The 25000-nt window shown below is 35.5% G+C and overlaps 1 protein-coding gene across 3 annotated transcripts in view; it reads left to right on the top strand.

Annotated features, from left to right (window-relative positions):
- The window catches only part of LOC115211947, a 1127226-nt gene that overhangs the window by 429159 nt on the left and 673067 nt on the right, over positions 1-25000 (top strand). For all 3 annotated transcript variants that reach the window (XM_036502953.1, XM_036502951.1, XM_036502952.1), the window contains one exon: positions 15823-15897. In XM_036502953.1, the coding sequence (XP_036358846.1) occupies positions 15850-15897 (48 nt within the window). In that variant the 5' untranslated portion in view covers positions 15823-15849. The remainder of the gene's footprint in view (positions 1-15822; positions 15898-25000) is intronic.

Here is a 25000-nt window from a genome sequence, read left to right as displayed (position 1 = left end):
CTCCTATTAGGTAATGAAACATATGTAATAGGTAATAAATAATACTACATACATATGCGTATATGAATGTGTGTATGCGTGTGTATTCTAATTATAATCTGCTGTTTGCCTCCTTTAATCGTTTGAGCAATTAAAATAGTCAACCTCAGAAAATAGCGGGAACGGGCTGTGAGTAGAGAGTATCTAAGATTATACTGATGTATTAAGTGGCATGAGTGAGGTTTGAACTTTATGAAAATGAGATCACTGAAGTATTCAATCATCGGCTATAAACTGATGTAAGAATCACAACATTGGTTTAATTGGTTAATCAGTATTTCGAGTGATGCTGCCAGATAAAGATTTAGTCATATCAAGTAAGTGATGCGGTGAGATAATCACCGTTTAAGCTACTCATTAGACGGATGTCAACGAACTTGGAACGACAGCGGATATCGCAGTATATATTGTCCAAAACTTGAATAAAAGACTGTGGAAGAAATTATGCTGCTTTGCATGTGTCTGATTTTCTAAACGAAAGAAAGGGGGAAGGAAGAAACACCATCGTAAGGTATATATATATATATATATATATATATATATATATATATATTATATATTATATATATATATATATGCATACATATCGATCTATGATTATCCACACAGACATACACGTACATATATATATTCATAGAGAGAGAGAAGTGACATAACATGAGAGAAAAATAGAGAGAGACAGTGGGGAGAGAGGCGGGTTTATGAAGATAATGACAAATTTTAACAATGCCTGGGTCTTTCAAAGTTCAGTAATTTGACTTTCAAATAACAGCTGTTTCGCCCAAACAGTTGAAATGATGCTGGAAGTCATGTCTTTAAATTGAACAGCTGCATAATCGGAACTAATAATTAAGCAATACAACACTCACACTCCAAATATATACCCACACACATACATACAGCACATATATATATATCCACACACACAGTCTTACTCTTTCATATACATATGTGTGTATGTGTGTGCCTGTACTTATATGTATAAAAACATTCATATATACATATGTATATATGCACGCGTGTATGTATGTCTATATATATATATATATATATATATATATATATATATATATATATATATATACATGCTTACATATATTGGTATATTCTTATTTATTCATACACACAAAAGTGCAGAGACTGAGACAGACATGCATATGTATATAGTACGTATAAATAATCTTTGTATGTTGCACAGAAGAGAATAATCGATACATCATATTCACTCTCACTTTTATTGATGCAGCCTTCCAAATTCTCTGACATTGCACACCATATACACACAGATATTTATACAAAGACACAAGCCACCCCACACATACAGACACGAACTCATAAACATATAGACGTATACATGCAAATATTTGATATATATATATATACACAGAGAAATTTCTACGTTTTATATGGATTATATTTTCATACAAAATATTTTCGTACAGTACAATATTAATTGGCTTCGTTAAGATCTGAACACATAACCTTTAGATTCGTGCATTGATTTTTAAAATGCCTGCCAGCTTATCTATCGATGTATCTGTTTGTCTGCCTGTCTATATATCTATCGAAATAATTGTACGTACATAGCATTATCCGTGTATATATATATATATATATAATATATATATATATTATATATTATATATATACAAAGAAGAAATAACAAATAAGAAAACACAACAATATAAGGACGTAGTACAAGTACTGTATTATCAGACGCTCAGGAAAGGAATGAAAGAAAATCTTACGTTTCGAGCAAAGCTCTTCTTCAGAAATAGAGGAAAGTCCAAAAGAAGGGAAGGCGGAAGAAGAAAATCGCCAACGATACGCACGTGGTTACATTTTGAAATATACACATACATATATATCAGAATAAGCAACAATGATATAATCACCTTATTTTAAATTATATGAATAATACCATACTAAATTCTGGTGCCTTCAACTTAGGTATCATATTCTTCTGAATCTATATATATATATATATATATATATATATATATATAGGTAGAGTTTACGAAAAAACAAACGATGACGATAGGTGCTGTACAAAACAAACAGATGTATTAGTATAACGCTCAGGAATAGAAAAAGTCTTTTACGTTTTGAGCCTACGGTCTTCTACATATATATATTATATATATATATATATATATATATATAAATATTACATTTCTAAATATCTCAAAGAGACATAAGCAGTAGTGCTTATATCTCTCTGAGATATTTAGAAATGTAATATTTCTAGTTTTGTAATCAGTGGATTTATTTCACTAGAATTCTTATATGTTTACAAGGGCTAGACAGGCATCTCCAACTAGCAGGCCATGATACTACAGACTGATGACGAGCAAAGACTCAGAAACTAGTCTCTGGGTGCAGGCTTAGCTGGGTGGGGTGCTTGTCTCCCCCTTGTAAACGTAAGGACAAAGGCAATGTGTCAAGGCCGACAGGAAGCGTTGATGCTTCCTAGGGCTAAATAGTAGTGGTGTGATTCCCTTCATGGGACTATCACATTAAGTTGACAGTATACAACTACTGTATATATATATATATATATATATATATATATATGTGTGTGTGTGTGTGTGTGTGTGTGTGTGTGTGTGTATGTGTGTGTGTGTGTATGGATATGTATGTATGTATGTATCTTTCATCTTTTACTTGCTTAAATCATTTTACTGCGATCATGTTGGGACACTGTCTTGAAAAATTTTAGTGGAACGAATTGACCCTCTACTTCTTTTTATAAGCATAGTATTTATTCCATCGACCTTTTTATACCGAACTGCTACGTTACGGGACATAAACACACCAAAACCGATTGCCAAGTAGTGGTGAGACACGAACACATACCCAAAGAAAAATACGCACACGCATATAGATATATATACATAAAATGCATATATATTTGTATACATGTATAAATGTACATATGTATATATATATATATATATATATATAATATATATAATATATATATATGCATGCAAACACATACAGACACACACACGCACACACTTATACAACACACACAAACATATAGATAAATGTACATATAATACATATACATTTGCATACATGTATAAATATGTATATATATATATATATAGGTATGTGTATATATATATATATATATATATATGCACATGCATATGTTTATATTTGTACACGTGTGTACAAACACACATACATATATGTATTTATATACATATCTTCATACGTGTACAGTTCTATATTTACGTACATACAGATGCCTCTGTATAAAGCAGGTATCCTGCCGCGAAAGACGGGACCGAAAGCAGCCGCTATGAGCACAGCCTCCAATTATCGATGGTGTACCCTATCGAAAGCTTTCGATTAATCCAAATTGATCAGGACCCCACCCATGCCAGGTTCCTTAACTACCCTGTCTATGATGTAGCGCATTAGATGGAGGTTGTCATGGATGCTCCGGCCCGGCACGGAGCACGTTTGCGCCTTGTCGACCAGTTTCTCGAGGACAAGCGCCAACCTCTTGGCTAACACCTTGGCCAACATTTTCAAGTCTGCATTGAGCAGAGTGATGGGCCTAAAGTTATCTAGTACGTCACCTTGTTTTGGATCTTTCTTCAGTAGCGTTACGGCTCCTTGGCTAACAAAACCGGGGATGCTCCCGTTTTGCTGGCAGTTGCAGTACACTGCCGCCAAGACGTCTCCAAACAAGTCTGGCATACAGCTGTAAACTCGTAGGTAGACCATCGAAACCCGATTTGTCCCTCGAGCATTCTGCTATCGCATCCCGTCGTGATTGCACTTACGCAGCGCCCTGCCTCTCTTGTTGAGAGTCGTGACAGGCTGTGTAGGTAGGCACTGAAGTCCACCCTGCGTTCTCGCCCGCCACTCGTCCCGAACAGTCGGGCAAAATGCTGTTGAAAGGCCTCACACATTGATTGATAGATAGATAGATAGATAGATTGATAGATAGATATGGAGGTAGGTAGGGAGTTAGGTGGGTAGGTAGGTAGTATGTAGGTAGGGAGGTAGGTAGGGAGGTAGGTAGGTAGGTATGTAGATAGGTAGGAAGGTAAGTAGGTAGGTGTTTGGATAGGAAGGGAGGGAGGAGCCTGGAAAGGGTAGGTAAGTAGGCTAGTAGATAGATAGATAGGAAGGATGGGAAGTAGATAGGTAGGTTGTCATGGATGCTCCGGCCCGGCACGGAGCACGTTTGCGCCTTGTCGACCAGTTTCTCGAGGACAAGCGCCAACCTCTTGGCTAACACCTTGGCCAACATTTTCAAGTCTGCATTGAGCAGAGATAGATAGATAGGTAGGTAGGTAGGTAGGTAGGTAGGTGGGTAGATAGATAGACAGACAGACAGACAGACAGACAGACAGATAGATAGATAAGTAGGTTGATAGATAGATAGATAGATAGATAGATAGATAGATAGATAGATAGATAGATAGATATATATATAGATAGATAGATAGATAGATAGATAGATAGATAGATAGATAGATAGATAGATAGATAGATAGATAGATAGATAGATAGATAGATAGACAGACAGACAGATAGATGAGTACTTATTTCATGTGAATATAGATGGATGGTTATTGTATGGCTATGCTGTGTCATCTAATTAGGAGCTGATATTTTTCTGTTTATTCCAATTACCTAGTGGGACTGGTTCCAACAGTACTTCATGAATTGGCACAAACTTCTCATTATTCATGTCTCTACCTACAGGTGTATTACACTCTACCTATGGACATTTCTCTCTGTTCTATATACATTTCAGTTCTCTATCTCACACTCTCTAATTATAAGTATATATGTCTATATGTGTGTGTTAATGTGCGTTTACGTATATCTATGTTCATATATACACGCAAACACACACACACATACACACACACACACACACTCATACATACACCTATGGCGGAGTAACATATATAAACAGTTATAATAATTGAGGTTTATAAATACAGCCTTGAAGTTCTTTGTTTGTATGTATATGTGTGTGCATATCTATACATACACACACACGCACACACACACACACATGCACACACACACACATATATATATATATTGACGTGTTTATTGCATGTATATATATATGACTGTGTGGATGTGTATATGCATATCCAACTATATATATATATATATATATGTATATATGTACATATATATGTGTATGTGCATATACATATATGTGTGCATGTGTGTTTATATTATATATATATATATATATATATATATATATATATATATATTATATGTGTGTGTGTGTGTGTATACATATCAATGGCGACTCCGGCACTCGGGCTGTTCGAGCTTAGCCCGAGTGTAAATTTAGTAAAGTGAACGTGTATTTGGAAGCTGAATTAATTTCTGCCAACACTAATATCAAGTATGTAATTGCAGCCAGTAACTCGGGCTCCTTTTATTGAGCCTGGTCGCAGGTAATTTATTTTCTTTCAGTGTCTGGCGGTGTCTTAGAGGTGCACTGTGTCAAAAAATATCATTTGTAGCAGAGGTTCTCTCGACATCATTCACACGCGCCTGATTCCAACTCAGAAGTTACAACCCGGATTGTTATCTATAATCGTAAAAATCTTAAGTAATTCAAATTCACTTTTTTCTTGAAACAATAAATTTCTATAGAGATTGGGATTAAAATTCCAATCTATGAAAAGTTTCCGTTCTACAATATCCTTAAAGGAACGAAAAAATATCCAGCAACTCGGGTTAATAAGAACGAGCCTGGTAGGTGTAAAAAACTAAGTGGCATCTCTTGTCAAAAGTGCAAGTGACAGTCAGATCGCTGTTGTTTTTTATACATCCCGCTGTTATTCTGTGCGTCTATGTGTAAAGATCAGTTGTGCTTTGCAGGATTGCTTTATTTTTACCCTTAACCTAGAAATGGAGAAAGACATAGTGTTAGATATAAAAAAAAAATTGGCCATTTGGGGATAGAAATGTTGCGGGAAAACGTGAAATTCTTCCAGCAGGCATGCGTCTTACGCGAAGTTTGTGAACCGGAGTGAAGCTGATGACATGGAGTCGCCTCTGATGTGTGTGTGTGTGTGTGTGTGTGTGTGTGTGTGTGTGTGTGTGTGTGTGTGTGCGTGCGTGTGTGTGTGTGTGCGTGTGTGTGTGTGTGCGTGTGTGTGTGTATGCATTTACGGTGATTGTAGAAACGATGTTTTGGTTTCAGTTGTTCTTAATCCTGAGTAACAGGAGTGCGAAATTAAACGGCTTAGTTTGTTGTTACGTCACTATTCGTTCTGAGTACAAACCACTATATTATTCTTCATAGCGTTAGCATGTATAAAATAAGTATGGTGATGTGCAGAGTATTAAACATATACATAATGTAACACACAAATGCATTTGGTTCTCATCTTGTTTAAGTTCAGTGTGTAGCGGTAATGAGATCAAACCCATCGTTGCTTCGACTTTGGTTCCCACTTTTTCCATGCTTCTAGTCAATAGCGTTTATAATGCTAAGCGGTTCCTAGAGACTGTACTTAATTGTTATTAGGTGGACATAGTCATTTTTGTTATAGCATTTTGATCATAGATATAATGCATCACTCCTGTCGTGATAAGAAGCAGCTAGTCTTCAATAGCCTGTCTGACATCTTATCGATTCTTCATTATTCTTAATTTTAGTTGCAAATGAATCTTTAAGCAACATAAGTGTCTTGATTAAATCCATAAAGATGGTTATTTCATAAGTCAGCATTAATTTAACGCCAATGTGTAAACATTAGACACGATTCCCAGTTATAGAGTTAATACAGAAATAAATATGAAACTTTTAGTCACACTGTCTTCTACATATTCTACCAGTAATAAATCAGAAAGCAAAATAACCATATTCTTAACACTGCAGTTAACAGACATTCTGCGGAGGATAGTGTTTCATTATTTTCAGGAAGTTCGAAACAAAAAAAGATGTGAAATATATTCTAAGATAAACAACAGGTGGTGAGTTTTTATAATGGTAGATTTATATATTATGATTCTTCCCTGATATAACAATGTTGCTTTCAACGCACTGTTTCTGTTCAAAATTATTGCAGAATTCAAAATCGAAAGTAGGCAACAAAAATATTCGTGTGGGTAGATTATTTGAATATCAGCTCCGACGTATCAGTTCTAATATAGATAGTCTTTGTCTGTATTTGAATAGTATCATTGATTTTTAAGAAGGAAAATATATTGCTCTTTTCCTTCTCCTCAAAAGAGAAAATACATTAGACACTCATAATAAGATTCTACCCAAGGATATCTAAATATCCTTCTTACTGTAGGTTCAGGATCTGAAATCTTGAAGGAGGGATCCAGTCGATTGCACAACACCAGTGATCAACTGGTACACATTTTGTCAACCTTGAAAGAATAAAATGCAAAGTTGACCTCGGTTGAATTCGAAAACCGAACGTAAAGTTAGACGAAATGTTGATAAACATTTTTATCGGCATGCTAACGATCCAGCCAACTCGCCGTCTTCTGAGTAACCGACATATGTAGTAAGATATATAATAAATTTGATACCAACATGGCAGCTGTTCACTCACTAGTGTGTATAATTTACTTGCTATTCTCTCTTTTTGTTGTGAGTTTTCACAATGGTGAAGATACCCCAATATGCCAAGACCCAAACTCCACCTACATGACACTAATGGCATCTAAACGAGGAATGCAGGTCCGCGGGCAATCGAAAGATCACCACTGTTCGTACCTTTTCTATACTTTCATTGCACTCTAACGGGTATGGAAACTATCGAAATGTCGGTATTTCATTTTTGCAGAGGCCATATACCCCGACCAACGTAAAGCAAGGTCTACTCTCTGTTTGTGGTGCTGACAAGTTCGACTTTTAATATGCGCCTCAAAAAGTCCAGACACAAAAAAATCAGCACATTAGATTTTATATCGATAAATGCTTGAACACTCCGAAGAAAATTTCCTGAATGTTCAGAGTCATTTTGTTAGCAACGCAAATCAAAAGGGGCAACAAGCACTGCAGCTATCTATTAAAAGAATCGTATTCCATATGCATCTGCAAACACTTGTAAAAATACACATATTTGTATATACATATATATGTATATGTACATGCATAAATACACACTATTGAATAGACGTTGAGTTTTCTGAATTCACCAGTTTGACAGATGTTGATATTAATCCCTCATGTTTTCAAAAATTACTCTTCTCAACAAGCAAACTTGGTGGGGTTACTGATATAGTCGGTGACGATCTAATCATTCACATGCTGTACTGAGATGAGTATCCTGACACTATGTACATACATATAATCGAACATACACATCTACATGCAAATATTAAGTTTATACATTTAAAAATACATACGTACATGCTTACATAACATGAAAATATTAGATATATACATGCAAATATTGATTTCGAATTTTGGCACTAAGCCAGACATTTCATAGAAGGAGGCCAGTCGATTACATCGATCCAAGTGCTTAATTATTTTTCGCTTTTCATTTTTTAAATTTTTTATCGACACCGTTATGATGACAAGCAAAGTCGACCCTGGCAGAATTTGAACTCAGAACGTAAAAACAAACGAAAACCACGAAGCATTTTGCCCGGCGTGCTGTAACAATTCTACCGACTTCCTGCCTTACTTACATGCAAATATTACGTGCATACATGCATACTTACACTCCGACATACATGCAAACATTTGGTACATACACACGTGCGTACATACGTACGTAACTAGACAGGCAGACAGCAAATAGATTGGCAAATAAACCAACATGCATATGCATAGATATGAATGGATAGATACGGGTGTTTGAATAGGGATAACCATTTAATGGAATCTGACAGTAACATATCAGATTAAACTGTGGATGGTGTTTGATTTAATCTGAGCAACACTCGTGCAGCTATCTTCTAGCCATGTTATTCTTCCTTTCTCATACAGATTCTCTCTCATGTACACCCTCTCGTGGTCTTTCTCTCTCTCTCTGTTACTCTATGTATCTATCATGTTCTTGCTCTCGCTTTCCTTTCCTCTCTGCCGTTTTCTCCACATCGCTTAGTCATTTTAACTCCGCCTCTACATATCTCCATATTGCTTTCATAGATAATACCCTTTGATCCGGGTTAATGCCTAACATTTTAATACATCAATTCATTTGTCACTGTAAGATGGTGAAGAAGAGAGGAAACTGATGATGATGATGATGATGATGATGATGATGATGATGATGATGATGATGATGATGATGATGATGATGATGATGATGGTGGTAGTGGTGGTGATGGCAAAGACGGCGGTGACGGTGCCATTGATGATGTGAAGTATAAGGTGGATAGGAGGTGAATTGGTAGAGTAAACGTAATATTGATGGTGGTTCTAATGACGCTAGGGATAGTGGTGAGGCTGGAATTAGAAAGAAGGCGGACGTGGAAGAGAAAAAGAAAAATACCAAGAAGTAAATATTAAAAAAACAGATGAAGAAAACAACAACAAAAGCGAGAGAAGCAACGATTCAACATGGAGAAGTGGGAAACGAAGAAAGAGAAGTGTCTTCAGCAAATCAACGGGGATGTGAAAAAATTACCAAACGAGATAATATTGATGTATAAAATAAAAAGAAAGAATAGAGGAGTGATGCGGAGTTGTCAGAAAAGTAGAGAAACAAAGGTCCAGGTAGTAAGAGAAGAACTACAATATAAAGGAAATGGAACATAATCACACTATGAGGGAAAGTGATAAATAAAACATCTGAGGCAACTAGGAAATGTAGGAAATGTAATATTTGTTGTTTAAATATAAGAGCGGCGGTTCATAGTGGCCTATGACGGATTCGGTATCTAAAGCTGATGAAACGTTACGACGCATAAACTATGACGCAAAGCGCCATTTTAGGCTCAGTGTTTCTTTGTTGTTTTTTTTTTTGCTTTATCACACGCATTGTTGTGAAGAAGAATGGTGTTCCAAAGACATTTTCCGTAATGGAGGACTTTTCACAGTTTCAGAGTACACAAACATGTTAAGCATAATTGTAGACGTCCAATTTTTCAATCATCATTGAGTTGTATGTCTCGCGTGTGTATCGTTGGCAATTTTTTCCTCCGTCTTCCCTTCCTTGGATCTTTCCTTTTTCTATGTTTCTGACGAAGAGCTCCGCTCGAGACGTTAAATCCTCCTTCTTTCTTTCCTTTCCTGAGCGTCCAATAACATTATACTTGTTCCATGACCTCGGGTTGTTGTGTTTTCTCTTCGTGTTTTCATGTTTGGATTAACTGCGGTCTGGCTGTTCTGTCCGTCTGTTATGCAAAGAAAGGTAATACTACAATATATATATATATATATATATATATATATATAATATATATATATATATATATATATATATATATATATATATATATATAGAGAGAGAGAGAGAGAGAGAGAGAGAGAGAGAGAGAGAGAGAGACATAGTGAGAGGAAAGGCCTTTACAATGCGAACCAAATTTCGTGTCTGGTGATTGTCGCCCACCATCAACGCCCGCCTAGCTAATTCGCCAAATACGGTTTCTGGAAGCTTGCTGCACCGGAAGAGACGCATTCACTTCCTTTTACTAAGTTCCTGGATGCGAAGCTCATTTAGGTCGACTGTACAAATCACAAATTTGAGATCAGTTTAGACAATGATGCTTAACTGAAGACAACTTATGTTATTCTCATCTACTGACAACTGAATACCCTATCTACAAATAATATAGATGGCCCGATACAGTTTCTTTATGTCTACACTGGCACATTCAGGTAATCCTTTCGGCATCGGTCAGCAGTAGTAAAGTCTGAAGAGGTTTTTGAGGATTTTGCAACCTTGTCTCATGTAGTCAAAATGTGCATCCAAGATAGTCTCCACTAACACGAAAGTGCAAAACTATCCAAGGGAAACTGTCCGAAAAAATCTGATTTTCTAAGTCTGTAGGGATGTATACAACTACTAGTCTGAAGGCAATATTTTCGCCACGGCTCACACCCAGGACCACCAACTTTCTGAGTACAGAAAAATAACTGGTATCGTGAGCCTCAGGCCCTTTCGAATAATACAAACACTCCACTTCACAATTCTGGTCGATTTAGATGTGTGTACATTATGTATCTACCGAAAATGGGTGTCCCAACTCTTGACTGGAAAATTCTGGTCTCTTTGATGGCCACCATATCTATATCTAGTAATCTGATATTGTAGATCAGATACCCCTACTTCTATGGTAATCCCATGTCACGAGCATTAATACTGTCTACTTAAAATAAGGCTAAGTTAGACAGGAGGAGGAAGGTTAAAAAGGCTTACTTCCCTTGTAACTATGGAGAGATAGGTATTCCGTCCATCAATCTGGTTATAGGTGTCTCCACAAGCAGTTTCTTTGTTTATATTTCCCATGATAACTCCTATTCAGATTGAATATTATTTTCTTAACATGGTGTAATATTATGTTGTGATATTTGGGGTATTTTTATATGTTATTTAATGTAATGTTGCTATTGTGATAGTTTTGGTCGTGTTGCTGTAAAAATACTGCTATTGTCATTTACTGACATAGCAGCCATGCAACACTTTTTAAGTCTTTGAGCAATGAAAGCGCCTGCTTCTCTTTCATGAGTGTAACGTCTTTGCTGTCATTGTTGATGATGATGCTTATATAAATATCCCAGTTTCTCCATCAAATTTTTCAAATCTCGTTGTTAATGTCCCCAATGCATTAACAACTATTGGAATGACAGTTACTTTCTTATTATCATTATTATTATTATTATTATTATTATTATTATTATTATTATTATTATTATTATTATTATTATTATTATTATTAATATTATTATTATTATTATTATTATCATTATTATTATTATTATTATTATTACTATTACTATTATTATTATTATTATTATTATCATTGCCTTTGCACAGCTTCTAAGGCTGGAGATGTACTACGGTGCCAGCTGTTCACTAGCAGTGAACTAAGAGAACACCTCTTATTTTTCGAGCGGTTCCAAGCAGTGCTGTTTTCTGCAAGTGTTCCACCTTTATTGCAGCCCCTATTTGTTCCATGTACTTCTCGAGATTTTTACTCACTGTTCCCAGGGCTCCGACAATTATTGGTACTATTACCACCTTTTTTCATCGACCGGAACTGCTTATTATTATTATAAAAGAAATTATCATTATCATCATTATTATTATTGTGTTTGACTTTTGCTTTATATTTGTACAAGTTGACTCCAAGTCTCACCCAGAGACCTCAAGAGACAACAGGTTGGAAGTTCATGTTGTTGTTATGCCTAGTGTGCCATATATTTGGTTTTGTATTTAGTGTTGTACTAGTGAATGTCTAAAAAGAAAAAAACATACGAAAATTATGTTTGTTTAAAACTTGAGATTACATAGAAAGTATTTTGCGTAGGATATGAGCAGTTCCCATGAGCACTATCTTTTGAATTTCTGCCATTTTGGGGTTTCCTGGTATTTGAGTTAGGTAGCAATCAGCCCCTTTTGCTATCATTCCCAGGGCACCTATGACAACAGATATTGTTTTAGTCTTCAGGTTCCACATTTTGCTGATTTCTATTTCAAGATCTTTATATTTGCTCAGTTTTTGGTAGGTCTTGACAGATACGTTTACATCGATTGGGACAGTCATATCAATGAGGAGGCATGTTCTTTGTCTGAAGTCTTTCAATATGATGTCTGGCCTATTCGCATCTATCTTTCTGTCAGTTTGAATGGTGAAGTTTCAGAGGAGTGAGATGTGGTCATTTTCAAGCACTGGAGGTGGTTTGTGTTCCCACCAGTTTTTTCATGGGACAAATCCAGGTTTTTGCAAATTACCCAGTGAATATAATTATTACTTTTATTATTATTATTATTATTATTAATATTATTATTATTATTATTATTATTATTATTATATTATTATTATTATTGCGAGCTAGCAGAATCGTTAAATCGTCTGAAAAATGTCTTGCAGCATTTGTTCTTCCTCAACGAACTGAGAACAATTTTCATCAGGGTCATCTCTGCCTTTCACCCCAAACGGGGTCCATAAAATAATGTACCAGACAAGTATAGGGGTTCGATAATATCGGCTAGCTCACTTCCCTTAAAATTGGTAGCCTCGTACCTAAATTAGAAGTAATTATTACTTTTTTTTTGTCGTTGCTATAGATGTTAGCAGATAATGTTGCGGATTTTAGCGCCAGAAAGGAAGTATATTCATTTAAAATCGATTCGGTTCTTGGTTATTATTTATTCCAACAGACGGGTGACCGAAAGGCAAACTTAATTCGGGTGGAATTTGAACTCGGGAAATTAAAATTACGAGGATATCGAGTAAAATCTGTTTATCATAATTTTATTCATCGTCATTCTTTTCCTTTTTACACATCATTATCATTACTATAACGGATGTCTGCATAATAAAACTGCAGCTGTATTGGCCATAGTATTAAGTAATGGCGTCGATGAGTTATGAATAAGTTATGAGTGTCTGTCACTCAGTGACAATCCACAAAACTACAGCTGACATCTCTGAAGTTGGAGACAAAATAACCGGCTTAATATCAATTACATTATATCTTAACAGTTACGATCGACATTTCTTCTTCTGGCTAAAGTTCAACTCTCGTCTTGGCAAGTTATATGAATTGCTTATAAGGCAAAGAATTTAATTCTCTCAACAGTTATCTGTGTTTATGTATGTATGTGCGTATGCGTTATGTTTGTATGTGTGTATACGTCTCTGTGTGTGTTCGAATTTCTATTCGCATGAATATGAATGTAGTTCTATGTTTAGCTTATTTTCTATGCAACATGAGTGTAATGATATGTGTGTATGAATTAATATGTGTCTATCTGTATGTGTACTGTAATAAATGGAGTTATAGTTGTATTTGAATTGTTTATAGATGTGTAAATTGCTGTCTATATAAGTGTGTGGCTTTCGTAACTGAAAGTTTAAATTTCTAACTGGGTCTCACGCAATATGTCATATACGATGATGAACTATTCTCATAGGTGGGAATTGAGCAAAAGCAGGCAATTGATGTTATAACGGTTAAAGAGGAGATGGATCTTTGATAGAGGGAAGCTTCATTTGGTAAATCAGGATTTCCTTTCTTTATGCTTATTAACGGAGCTTTGATGACATTCCGACAATTTGAGATACATTCAGACGCCTAATTTAGTGTAAAAGTGGATCATATGAAATAGTTCAGTGATGCAAAATCCACGTTTCTTCAAAGTGTTTATAAATAAATTAGGTCATTCCAAGATAGATAGTTTCATCTTTGATCATGAAAATATTATACGCTTGTCAATATTGACAATTTTATATTTATTTCTAGCTTTCATTGCATGTCTTCCGTAAGGATATTCTCCGAGATCATATTTCGTACTCTAGTAACCAATCATAAGCGTATATTCCGTCCGTGAAAATATACGTAGTAGCTTTTGTTGAAACTGGCAGTTTCAGTCACTCAGCTTTGGCTGACCAATTTTAAATAATTATAATCTACGTCCACTACTGAGTAGCTTTCCTTCATCAAATTCTCACTTATGTGTGCACAGCAGAGTGCGTGTGTACGCACATGTGTGGATTGGTGTAGATGGAGTCTTCGAATTATTTATTCTTTAAAGTAATTCTATTTTCCTACGGTAGTCAATGTATATTTACGCGGCCATGATTCACTGCTGAGGTCAGAATAATACCAAAAGCTGCCTATAGTTCCCTTTGATACTGACAAAAGTAATTAAATAATATCATAAGTTATTGATTAGAATAGTTTTCTCTCATTCTATAGACCCTCTGTAATTCTCTTCTTAATGTACCCATAATGAATATGTTAGCACTAAGTTAACTATTGGCTGCCTGCCCTACATGACATTAAATTAAATATGCACACATATACATATGTATGCATACACACACACATACACATACACACAAGCACGCACGCACACACACACACACACACACATACATAAATATATATATTGCCAAACTAACGTGGCAGTCCGGAGAAATAGGATGAATTCTGCTGTGATATATATATATATATATATAATATATATATATATATTATATATATATATATATATATATAATTATATATATATATATATATATATATATATATATATACGGGCAAAACGCCCGCCGTCCAATGGACGGTGCTGAGTTGTCAAACATTTAAGCCAAATTTTCTCAAAACAACTTCTCCGATCGGCCCATTTTGTGGCATTATTTCAAGTCAGCCAGCTTTCTTTGCTCAAACAGCAAGTGCATTTTTCTCGCGCACGCGTAGTATCAATCGCAATAGCTGATGTACTTGCGCGTACAAAAGCATGTTCCCACGGCTTTATCGATCGCATTCTCACTTGGAATCGATTTTTGTGATTTTTTTAAAGACTTATATACGCCCTGATACCATCGGTATCTACATATCAAATTTGAACACAATCGGATGGAGGATGCCCGAGATCCTAGAAGATACACACACACACACACAGACAGAACGGATTTTATATAATATATATATACATAAATAATCACACATTTTAGTTATTTAATACTCAATTAAGATGAAGTTTTCCCTTAAACATTTGATTTTCGGCTACAAAACAGTATAATCACTATTCAGTTATTTATTCATCTACTCGACATTTAGTTTATTTGTGTATCTATGATCAAATAAAGCTGTCAGTCCGACTAATATTTCTTCTTTTCTCTTCTTAGGTGTCAGTCGACTGACCTCAAGCATCTATGAACTCGCCCAGCACATCTACACGGAGAAAAGAGCCGACACGATCAGTAAGAGATAAAGAAATTTCTTTGATTTGTGTTTTCATAATTATTCCCAATTACCCTTGCAACTCTTAGATCATTATTGTAGTTATTGACTCTGTATACATACATACACGTGCGCGCACGCATATATGTGTATACAAATAAATATACATATATGTATATATATATATATATATGCATTTATATATGCATATGTTATTTATACATATATATAACATATACATATGTGTGTGTGTATGTGTGTATAAATATATACCCGCATATATTATGCATATATATATATATACATACATATATATATATATATATATATATATATATATATATATATATATATATATATATATATATATATACATGTCTGTTGTTGCTATCAGTGTTGTGAAAGCTTAATAGAAACAACGAAGATAGATGAAATATTCATTCTTCACAAGTATCCCATTGTTTCCTATTCCTACACATACGTATACGTGTGCTTGTGCTTAATTTGGTGAGTATTGTAGCGTGACGTATTGAGATATATACCGAACACTGTTATGCCTGGCATGATTTGAATATTCTCAATGACACGGTGTTGCGAGACTAATATTAATCAGCTTGTGTTGTTTTGCATAGCTACAGATCAAATTCGATCGAGTATTCCTATAATCAAACATGCGCCAACCATGACCCTCGCATCGTTTCGTATATCAAGGACTACATTACCCAATGTTTCTAAATAGTAGGGTGTGGTTTCAGAAGCATTCCGGTTCTTAGTTCCAGTAGATTGATTGACGAAATGAGGACTTTCCTCGTTACGCCGTTGTTGCATTCGTTGGTTGCAGTCGAACGAGGGTGCTGTCAATTCGAATCATGGCAGTTATCCGACTTGAGCTAACGCTGGTTATTTCTGCACATCGAAGGTACAAGGTCGAGTGGTTATGCAACTGGGCTCTCCACCATAACATGGTTGGATTCCAAGTCCTCTAGGTGCGTTTTCTCCCTGGGCAGCCCTATTCCACTCATTTGGTATATACGAGCATAAAGATTGGCAGAGCACCGATTGAGCGTAAAGAAGGAACAGTAGCGTTGACAAATCAGTAGTCCAACTAAAAACAACATGCATAAAGAGGGATACATCCCGCTGTGGACTTAATGTACTTTAACTTTTTTCTTTTACACTTTCTTTCTACATGTGTCCCTTGGTAGATCTTCACTTCAGTATAACTTGTATGAAATCTCATACAAGGTTATTAAAAACTTTTGTAAGCTTTATATAACTAGCAGACATGTTATCTACTATTTCAACACTTCACGGTTTACATAGCTAAGGAGGAAGCCTCTGCGTAGCCGCAAAACATTGTTAGAAATAGCAGCCAAATTTCTCCCAAGTTCACCTTAATGTCTTGCATTAAAATGATAGAAAATAATGTTTTCAAAGTGATCAAAGGCGGTGAGCTGGCAGAAACGTTAGCACGCCGGGCGAAATGCTTGGCGGTATTTCGTCTGCCGCTACGTTCTGAGTTCAAATTCCGCCGAGGTCGAGTTTGCCTTTCATTCTTTCGGGGTCGATTAAATAAGTACCAGTTTGCCCATCCTTGTTTGTCCCCTCTGTGTGTAGCCCCTTGTGGGCAGTAAAGAAATAAGAAAATAATGCTGTCCTTGATTTACAAGAAGATGGGATGGTCGCGGGTACAATATCCTTGCACATAGATCTGCTATATCAAGATTAGCCTGCTATTCAATAACAATCACAACATCGATCTCACAATTTTTTTTAATATTTAATCGTTTATTTATTTATATTCCTTTTATCTGATTAAAGGTGGTGCTCCAGCATGGCCACAGTCAAATGATTGAAACAAGTAAAAAGTATTTTTGCTACCATTCATTGACTTTTTGAACGTCATATATTTCTCCTGTTCCATTTATTTTCTACATTTTTTCTACAACTCATTCATCTTAATTATATTGTCACAGATGTGCTTTATTATTATTATTATTATTATTATTATTATTATTATTATTATTATTATTATTATTATCATTATTATTATTATTATTATTATTATTATTATTATTATCATTATTATATACCAATAATAAACTTTCGCGTTACATTCGATGGCTTCAATCCAGTATCGAAGTCAAGCATTCACTTCCGAAGTCATTCGTGAAGCAATCATCATTCATGCAATGGCGTCGCCGTTCTCCCATTTGTAATTACTTTCACAGCTCTTCGTATAACATACTAGTTTACTTAGTGCATCTATATGTAAAGCACAGAAACAGAAACAGATAGATAGGTAGATAGATAGATAGATAGATAGATAGATAGATAGATAGATAGATAGATAGATAGATAGATAGATAGATAGATAGATAGATAGATAGATAGATCGAGAGTATATATATATATTTATATATATATATATGTATGTATATATATGTATTCATACATATTCATATATATATACATATATAAGTGTGTCTGTATATGTGTGTGTGTGTTTATCGATCTACCTATTTATTTGTGTAAGTTCACACTCACGCACGTGTATACACACTCCATTGATAAATATAAAGTTACGTGTGTGTGAATCTTTATTTTCGAATCGCGTTCATAATTATGTACGTGTGCACATACGCGTATAACACAAACATGCTTGTGTGCGTATATTAACTCCTTAGTGTCTCCATGTTTCTGTGAGTGTATAAGTAGGTGTGTGTATATGTAAGCAATGTCTGTGTAGAATAAGATGAATCCGAACATTGTATCCCTCCCTGGTTCTCCAACGGCGCCAATTTCCTTCAATAACTGACCCGTATCAACTGTACTGATTTGACACTGGCTGAAACCCCCTTACGAAATGCGTCTATCCCTGCATATTACGAACTACTAAAGAAAAAATAGATATGATTTGATATACTCATATACAATCTGAATATATACGTATTTATATATATAACAATGAAAGTATAAATGTATTTGTATACGCGTGTTTGTATGTCCCTGCGTGTTTCACGTGTGAGTTTCGATCTGTGCGTGTATGTGTGTGTGTATGTGTGTGTGTGTGTGTGTGTGTGTGTGAATAGATCTAACGAACAGTCAAAACCTAATAACACGCTCGCCTTTATTTTTGAACTCTTTGTTTTCCACAGCCTAAAGATGAACTTAGATTAACTAGTGTTTAGTTCTTTTATCTAGTTTTCGTGGTATGTATGTCTAACGAACAATCGCATCCGAATATGTATGTGTAACCATGCATGTACGTGAATATGTATGTGTGTGTGTAAGTATATATATGTGTGTGTGTGTGGTGTGTGTGTGTGTGTGTGTGTGTGTGTAAATGATGTTTGTACACGTATAGATAGATAGATAGATAGATAGATAGATAGATAGATAGATAGATAGATAGATAGATAGATAGATAGATAGATAGATAGATAGAAAAATTAATTGTTTGATTGATTGATTGATTGATTGATTGATTGACAGAGAGACGGATAGAGTGCAAGAGCGATAGATTGTAAAGAGAGATATAAATGCGTCAGTAGATTTTTATGTAGCCGTGACTCTCTTCCTTCATTTCTAATACTCAGGGAATCCAGTCCGATATTACCTAGCGTCTCTAATTTTAAAACGCTAGAACATAATTTGACAGAAATTTCGGCTGCTATTTCTAACAGATCGAGTGACTTTGGAGAGACGACTTCATAACAGTTTCAAGCATTTACGTTTAGGTCTTTGAAAATAAACATAACACATAAACCGATGGGTTATGTTAGCCAAAATTCAACAAGTTTTCGGCCAAATAATAGAACGAGTTCTCGATGGACAGCGGGTTAAAGAGGCAACAAATCTTAGAATAAGGGTATACTTTTTTCCACACCAACCACATGGTTCTTGGTTCAGTCCCACTGCGTGTCACCTTAGGCAAGTGTCTTCTGCTATAGCCTTGTGAGTGGATTTGGTAGTCGGAAACAGAAAGAAGCCCGTCCTATATGTGTGTGTGTGTGTGTGTGTGTGTGAGTGTGTGTGTGTGTGTGTGTGTGTGTATGTATGTATGTATGTATGTATGTATGTATGTGTATGTATGTATGTATGTATGTATATATGTTTGTGTGTCTGTGTTTGTACCCCCATCATCGCTTGACAACCAATGTTGGTGTGTTTACGTCCTGGTGACCTAGCGGTTCCGCAAAAGATCCCGAGAGAATAAGTACTACGCTTACAAAGAATAAGTCTTGGAGTCGATGTGCTCGACTAAAGACGGTGTTCCAGCATGGTCGCAGTCAAATGACTGAAACAAGTAAAAGAATAGCATGTTAACTCTGAAAACTACAATGATGAAGGTTACTTAATAGGGTTAATATGTGTGGGTGTTCATGGTGTATACTATGCTGACCGTTATAATGGTGATATTGGCGACAACGACGATGTTGATAATAATGTTGCTGCGATGATGAGAAAGTGAAGATGATGATGATGATGATGATGATGATGATAATGACGATGACGACGACGACGTTTTGATGATGATGTCGAGAGCTATGACGACTTCAACGGTCACTGCCTTCAACATGACGATGAAGACAACAACGGCGGCGATGGTGATGATGATGAGGAGGAGGGGGAGGATGAGGAGGGGGGACGACGAAAAAGGGAGTGGAAGGAGGAAGGCAGGTGGAGGATAGCGCACAATGTCACCGTGTACGTGTGAAGGTGTCATAACAATGATTATAAATACGATGACGGCATAAGGAAGATTACATGATATCTTTCAGTGGATATGTAGGTGTGATTATAATAATATTAATAATAATGAGGATAATTACATTGTGATGATAAAGTGTGATGGTTTTATATGTTACCAAATGAATGGAAATTTGTCACAATGATAGCAATAATGATGATTTCATTACATAATGTCAGTCTCTAAGTGAACTGGTGTAATGACTGATGATGATGAAGATAATGTATCTGAAGGTGTAATGTGTTTGTAATGTGAGTGCAAGATTGAAAGAGGACGTAGGTGATGAAGAGGAAATAACGAGATGGTGGGCGTTAGGTTGGGTGATGAATGCATTTGTGTGTGTAAACTAGCTTCCCCAACAGTTGGTGTTTAATTCAGTCCCACTACGTGACAAGCTGGACAAATGTCTTCTATTATGACCTCGGTTGACCAAAGCCTTGTGAGTGGATTTGGTAGACGGAAACTGAAAGAAGCCCGTCGTATATATGTGTGTGTGTGTGTGTGAGAGAGAGAGAGAGAGAGAGAGAGAGAGAGAAAGAATGTGTGTGTATGAGAGTGTGTGTGTGTGGTATGCGCGTGTGTCTGTGTCTCTGCGTTCGCGTGCCTGTGTATGTGTGTGTGTCTGTATGTTTGTATGTGTACGTGTTTGTGAGCGCATCATTGTATTTTTGTTGTCTTTGTTCCCCACTATTACTTGCAGTCGGTCTTGTTTATGTCCTCGTAACTTGGTGGTTTGGCGAAGTGCCCCACAGAATAAGTACCAGCTTTATGAAAATAAGTATTACAGTCGATTTAAGATAGTGCCCCAACGTGACCGCAGTCTAATGACTGAAATAAGTAAAAGACAAGGTTAGATAACTTTCTTTATTGGCCACACAGAGATGAACACAGAGGGGCAAGTGCAAATGCAGAACTTTTCTTTTCGAAAATGAAAAATAAAAAGGGTGCGGAAAAAGTAAAATTCCGATCAAAAGGGTCGGGGAAAAATGGAGTCAACGTTGGACGATAGCTAGCTAGCTAGATAGATAGATAGATAGACAGACAGACAGACAGACAGACAGACAGACAGACAGACAGATAGATAATAGATAGATAGATAGATAGATAGATAGATAGATAGATAGATAGATAGATAGATAGATAGATAGATAGATAGACAGACAGACATAATGACCGACGGACTGACAGACGGACGGACTGACGGACGGACGGACGGACAGATGGATGCATTGATACATGCATACATATAAATCTGTTGATTCACGGAGAAATGATAAATTGCATAACTCAATACATTAGCGCGGAGTATTCCTTGATATATCATAAATGAGTAGCTCTCAATTCTAGTACTCCCGGTTACACAAATCTGATCGTTCGGAGGTTAATCAGAGACTTCGTTTCCTTAGAAATATTGGGTGTTTGGATATATTTTTGAAATATTGCTTGAATTCTACGAAGGAAACCGATGGTGAATGGTTATATAAGCGAATGAAGAAAAATTCTAAAATAGGAAATGTAGTTTTACGAGAAGTCAAATATATTGCTTTCTATGACATGACTAGTATTTTTTTTTAATCTACTTCGGTATTTGAAACCAGGACCTAAATAGCTGGAACGAGTGCTGCGGGGCATTTTTTTCCCGATGCTCTAACAAGCTTGCCAAACTATATTTGTAAGTAAATGCGGTGTCCTTTACGAATCGATGAGTATGGATGTGTATGCATGATAATTGTGATGGTGATCATAAGGCTGAGAAGGCGGGAGAGGATGAGGAGAGGAAGGCAGGGCTGGAAGTTCACGAGATGAGGCGAAGACAGGAAGGACGTGGTAAAGGAATATTACAGTAAATGCCTAATTAAATATGCGCAAATATGACGTCATATAAATGAATGGTTAGTGGGTTTTGTGTATGAGAATCGAAAAATGACTGATCTACCTCAAGTGTACATTGTATGTATATATATATGTGTGTATGTCTATCTGTTTTTGTATATGATACAACACACACACACTCATATACATATATACATACATACAAATATATATATATATATATATATATATATATATATATATATATATATATATGCAGACGTGATGTAGGTACCTACAGACACACACAAGCACCAAGCTATATACACATGAAAACATTATACACAGATGCGCACACCCACACAAAGTAAATGTTGAAAGTGACTTCAAAAGTATTGCCAAACTACCCCCACGAAATCAACGATGCACGAAAATTCGAAGTCACTATCAAACTTTTTGCTGTTAAAATAAATTCGATCCTCAACATGAATGTATTGCGTGATCAATCAATCGAAGTTTGTTCTAGTATATGACTATGCATAAAATACAAACATTAATATATACGTGTATGCATTTGTGCATATATATACACCGTCTGGTGCGCTTTTCTTGTCGTCGAGAAGTGAAACAAGAACTTATCTGAACGTCAAAAGAGAGCATCTGAAATAGAATAACCATAATAGATACTGTAATATTGGTGCATTTTATCGAAGGAGACGACACTTTCCTTCATCTCACTCTGATTTTACACTCTCTTTCTTTCCTTCATTTCCTTTTTCGTTCATTCTTTTGTCTAGGACATTCTATTCCTATCTAGTATAATAGCTATTAATTGAAGTTGTATGCGTTCTTATGAATTCATTGTAAAAATATGTGAATGTCTCGGTATGTACGTCTATATCCATGAACGTATGACTGTGTGTGCCTGTATACATACGTGTATGCTTGTACGTATGTGTGTATATATGTACATATATAACCCTATATATATATATACACACACATAACCTTATAGTGATATATTTAAGATCATATGGTAGATTGTACTCTCATACAAAACTACAAATATGTTATAGATGTTTACACAGAGTTACTAAATAGTATTCCATCACAGCCCCCACCTCAACAAATGTGGACAACTATTGGCTTCGTTAAAACCACCAAACTGACAAGAATATCGATGAACGTTTTACAAGACATCAAATTTATCTGCCTGTATGTTCTTCCATGGGAACTAGGAACTGGGAGTAGCAGCATAGTAAAAGCCTTAATCTCAAATAAATGAAGTTTTCTTTTCTACATACACTGAAGTCATTGTTTATAATTTTATAACAAACAAACAAAATTTATGCTCCTCTTACTTGCAAAAGGACTTTTTTTCCGAAATGTTAATTGTCTTTTGCTTTCCGTTGTAATGCAACACATTGCCTTTTTATGATGATATATTTTGGGTTTTTTTTATCATAATATGTCTTCAGTTTGTTTGATTTTTAATGAATCAACCCTGCTGTACACACGTACGTAATGGACCTAGATACCTACTGCCGTATTTTATAATTTGCAGTGCCTTCTGTAGATGCTTGAAGTGCGCTGGTTATTCCTAATGTCTTGAAAGCATATACCTTCACTTACTTGAATGGAAGTCACTCAAACAAAATGGCAAATGACCAGCAAAAATACAAGGCCAATAGGGGCACAAAGAAATATAAGAAACCGTTTTAAAAATTACGAAAATTGTCCACAGTGGATGTCAAGAATTGCACTTGAATCGATAAGGGAAACGAGAAGGGAGAGTGTTCCTAAAGACAGACGTTTGAGTTAAGAAACTACTACTAGAGGAGAAAACCAGAGTCAAATGGCGAAAATTAGTAAGAAGACAGCTAAATCAATAATTTAGTAACCTTATACATTTCTTCATCTGATAATGATAGATAGATAGATGGATAGATAGATAGATAGATAGATAGATAGATAGATAGATAGATAGATAGATAGATAGATAGATAGATAGATAGATAGATAGATAGATAGATAGATAGATAGGTACGTACGTACGTAGATTGATGCATATATGAAGTCTTTGTAGTAAAAAGAAATCTAAAATAATAAATATATAAAAATAATTTTATAATACATTAAAATATAAATACAATTTTAATGATAGGTCTTCAAGTCAATGAATTATTTTCATGAATTTATAATATTTTTATTATTATTTAGACAATTTTTCATTAGATAAAAATTGTTCTATGTACAACAAAATACGAACGAATTATCCGAGCAAACACTCATATAAGAAATACAAATATCCAGTGAAGACGAAGCACCATATTCAAACATTTAAGTGGAAGTTTTATGGAACCAGTGTTTGTTGAGGTTATACCGCTCAAACAAACACTACCGCCTAAAGATTGGGGGGGCTCATTGGTAACTGAGTCACTGATGCAATTCTTCTGTCATACATATGTGTGTGTGTGTGCACGCGCGTGTGTATATGTGTGTGTGTGTGTGTGTATAGGCAAGGCTGTGTGATAAGAAATTTTGTTTCCAAACACATG

Source organism: Octopus sinensis, linkage group LG5 (assembly GCF_006345805.1).
Source record: "Octopus sinensis linkage group LG5, ASM634580v1, whole genome shotgun sequence".
In the NCBI taxonomy this organism is placed as follows: domain Eukaryota; kingdom Metazoa; phylum Mollusca; class Cephalopoda; order Octopoda; family Octopodidae; genus Octopus; species Octopus sinensis.
This window is presented reverse-complemented; position numbering and strand designations above follow the sequence as displayed.